The following is a 2,548-nucleotide window of genomic DNA, read 5'->3' as shown; positions in this document are numbered from 1 at the left end:
GACAGATCCCCGGGTGTCCCCCCCTGCTTACCTCGGAAAGACGCTTTGGCGATGCGATCGGCTTTGCCGCGGAGGCCGGAGACGGTGCGGAGCTGGAGCAGCAGGGCCATGGTGCGCGGAGCAATGCGCGGGGAGCGGAGCGGGGCGAGGAGTGTGTGTGTGTGTGTGATCCACCCGGCGTGGAATTATTCAGCAGAGGCACCGCCCCCTTTCCTCCCCTCTCCTCCCCTCTCCTCTCCTCCCCTTTCCCTTTGACACTTCCAGGGAGGCCACCTCCACATTTGCCATCTTCTCGGCTGACCCTCAACAGAATCAAGTGGCATTTCCAAACGTAAACGACAGCTTTACCATCCAGAATTCTGGGCTCAGTTAGGAGCAGGTCTTGCCTGTAGGCTTGCACCTAAACACGAGGCCCAAATAAATTTGTCCTTTATTTCACGGAAGCTGATTAACACATGTGTTTGGGAAGAGGAAGAGCTTAGAGACAAGGGTCTTTGAGCCTCACACATCTTCCTGGGCATTTCCAGGATAAATTGGAGAATCCCAGAATCACTCAGGTTGGAAAAGCCCTTCGGGATCATTGAGTCCAACCCTACAAAGTTCTCCCCTACCCCACATCCCCCACAGCTCATCCCAACGGCCTTGAATCCATCCGTGGTGAAGTGTGAACCCAGGAGAACTTGAGCATCATCCGAGAGAGAGAAGTGAGGGCGAAACCTTCACGAACAAATAATAAATCACTGGGAATAAGACCCCTCTCTCCATCCACCACATCAGGTTCTGTTAGAGAGTCTGGGCTCCTCCTGCCAGTGGAAAAGGTCAGTATGAAGGAACTTGGGGGTGGGTGGGTGTTACTGGTCTGTGCTGTTTCTCGTTAGGTTGATAATTATCTCCTGGCAGCCTGGCCCAGGTGTGAGGGTGCCGTAGCACAAGGTGCTGATGAAGGCAGCCGACTGTTGCTGAGAGCTCAGGAGAAGGCAGGTTTGGGATAACAGTGGGAGGGGAAGGTGCAGCCCTGCCCAGGCCTGTCCACATCATGAGAACAAGAGCGGGACGTGACAGCCTGTGCAAGAGCTCGGGAGACGAGGCCGGGCATGAGCTGTATGGTCCAGTATATCTGGTCCTGCTAAACCAGCATTTTTCATCCCTGTCTTTCTCAGCTGAGCCACCCAGGCTGGTGCTGCTTTGGCAACGCCTTTCACCCTTCTGCCTTCACTCTGGCTAAAAACCAGGAGTTTAGGAGCAATGGGGGTTTTCCTGGGGTTTATTGTGATGGTTTGGAGGAGCTCTCATGGGGTTTGCAACATATTTTAACTTCTCTTGACCTGTTTCAGGTGCTTGGCTCTCCTCTGCTGTGCAGCTGGACCAATGTCAACCCAAGCGCGGCTCTGTCCCGTGTCACGGAGCAGCTCTGGTGGGACAAACCAGCCAGGCGAAGCCCCTCGGCCAAATACTGCTCATCTTTTTGGGTGATTCAGCAGAACGTGTCCTCACCTCCATCTCCACTTCTCAAATTCACTCGGGTCAAGAGCAGATTACGCCAGCGTTTCTAAGAGGCACCTTCAAAGCAACCCATGTTGCCCCAGAAGCACAAGTACTAGAGAAAACACCTTCTGCATCCTACAGTTAATTTTAAACCTCTTACTCAATATCATAACGTAGATAACTATGTAAAAAAATCCAGTGTAAGGGGCATTGACTGAAGATACTCAGTGCAAGCAGCAGTAGGACGGGTCGCTTAGAGCTGCGCCGTGTGGGTTGGTGAGTGATGCTCCATGGCCACCATGAAAACACCAGCCCAAAGGATCTGATAAGGATCGTGACTTCTTTCTCCCTGATTTTATTTTAGATGAAAATACAGTTCCTACTGTAAAAGCACAGGTGGAGGGCTCTGGGGGAGCGGTAACCCACAGTTTTGCTCCCAAACTTAAATAAAGAGACGCAGCAAAGCAAGAAAGAAGAAATTGAAGGCAGAAGGATGATGGCCACGTGGGTCTTTGATAGGGTGTGTTAAATCTGGTTGTGATCTGGTGACTGCGGGAGCTGAAAGCACTGCAAGAAGCTACTGCCCTTCAGCTCCTGGGATGTAAACATCCTCTTAGGATGCCACAACCCAGCCAAATTTTTCTGGTCGTAGCCAAGGAGACCAACAGAGCTCAACGTTCTCCTGGATGGTGGAAGATCTACCCATTATACTGGAAAATTGGGTAATGAAGATGAACGTGGGAACCCAACGGCAGGCAAGTCAACAAACCGTGAGCGCTCTCGAGGTACGGTGGGTTAAAAATGTTCTCTCCGGCTTGAGAGCTGAAGAGGCCTGCTGTGATTAACGGAGCAGGGTGAGAAAATGCCCTTCATAAACATTAATTTCAGTTTTTCACAGCGTCTCTGCAATTTTCACATCGCTCCGTGTGAATAAAATCACACACCCACCTCTGAATCACTGATGATTCCGCTTATTTACTATGGGTTTACACCAAAGGCAAGAGGGAAAGGCAGAATCAGGCCTTAAATAGTCCCTCTGCATGCACCAGCCCCCCCCCCCCCC

General features: G+C 51.5%; 1 protein-coding gene across 13 annotated transcripts in view; it reads right to left on the bottom strand.

The window, feature by feature from the left end:
* The window catches only part of OTOF (otoferlin), a 103,563-nt gene extending 103,401 nt beyond the window's left edge, over nt 1-162 (bottom strand). For all 13 annotated transcript variants that reach the window (XM_026845407.1, XM_026845408.1, XM_026845411.1 and 10 more), the window contains exon 1: nt 32-162. In XM_026845407.1, the coding sequence (XP_026701208.1) occupies nt 32-110 (79 nt within the window). In that variant the 5' untranslated portion in view covers nt 111-162. The remainder of the gene's footprint in view (nt 1-31) is intronic.
* Between the last annotated feature and the right edge of the window lie 2,386 nt (nt 163-2,548).

The sequence above is a fragment of the Athene cunicularia genome, assembly GCF_003259725.1.
Source record: "Athene cunicularia isolate RWA chromosome 3 unlocalized genomic scaffold, athCun1 chr3_part1, whole genome shotgun sequence".
In the NCBI taxonomy this organism is placed as follows: Eukaryota; Metazoa; Chordata; class Aves; order Strigiformes; family Strigidae; genus Athene; species Athene cunicularia.
This window is presented reverse-complemented; position numbering and strand designations above follow the sequence as displayed.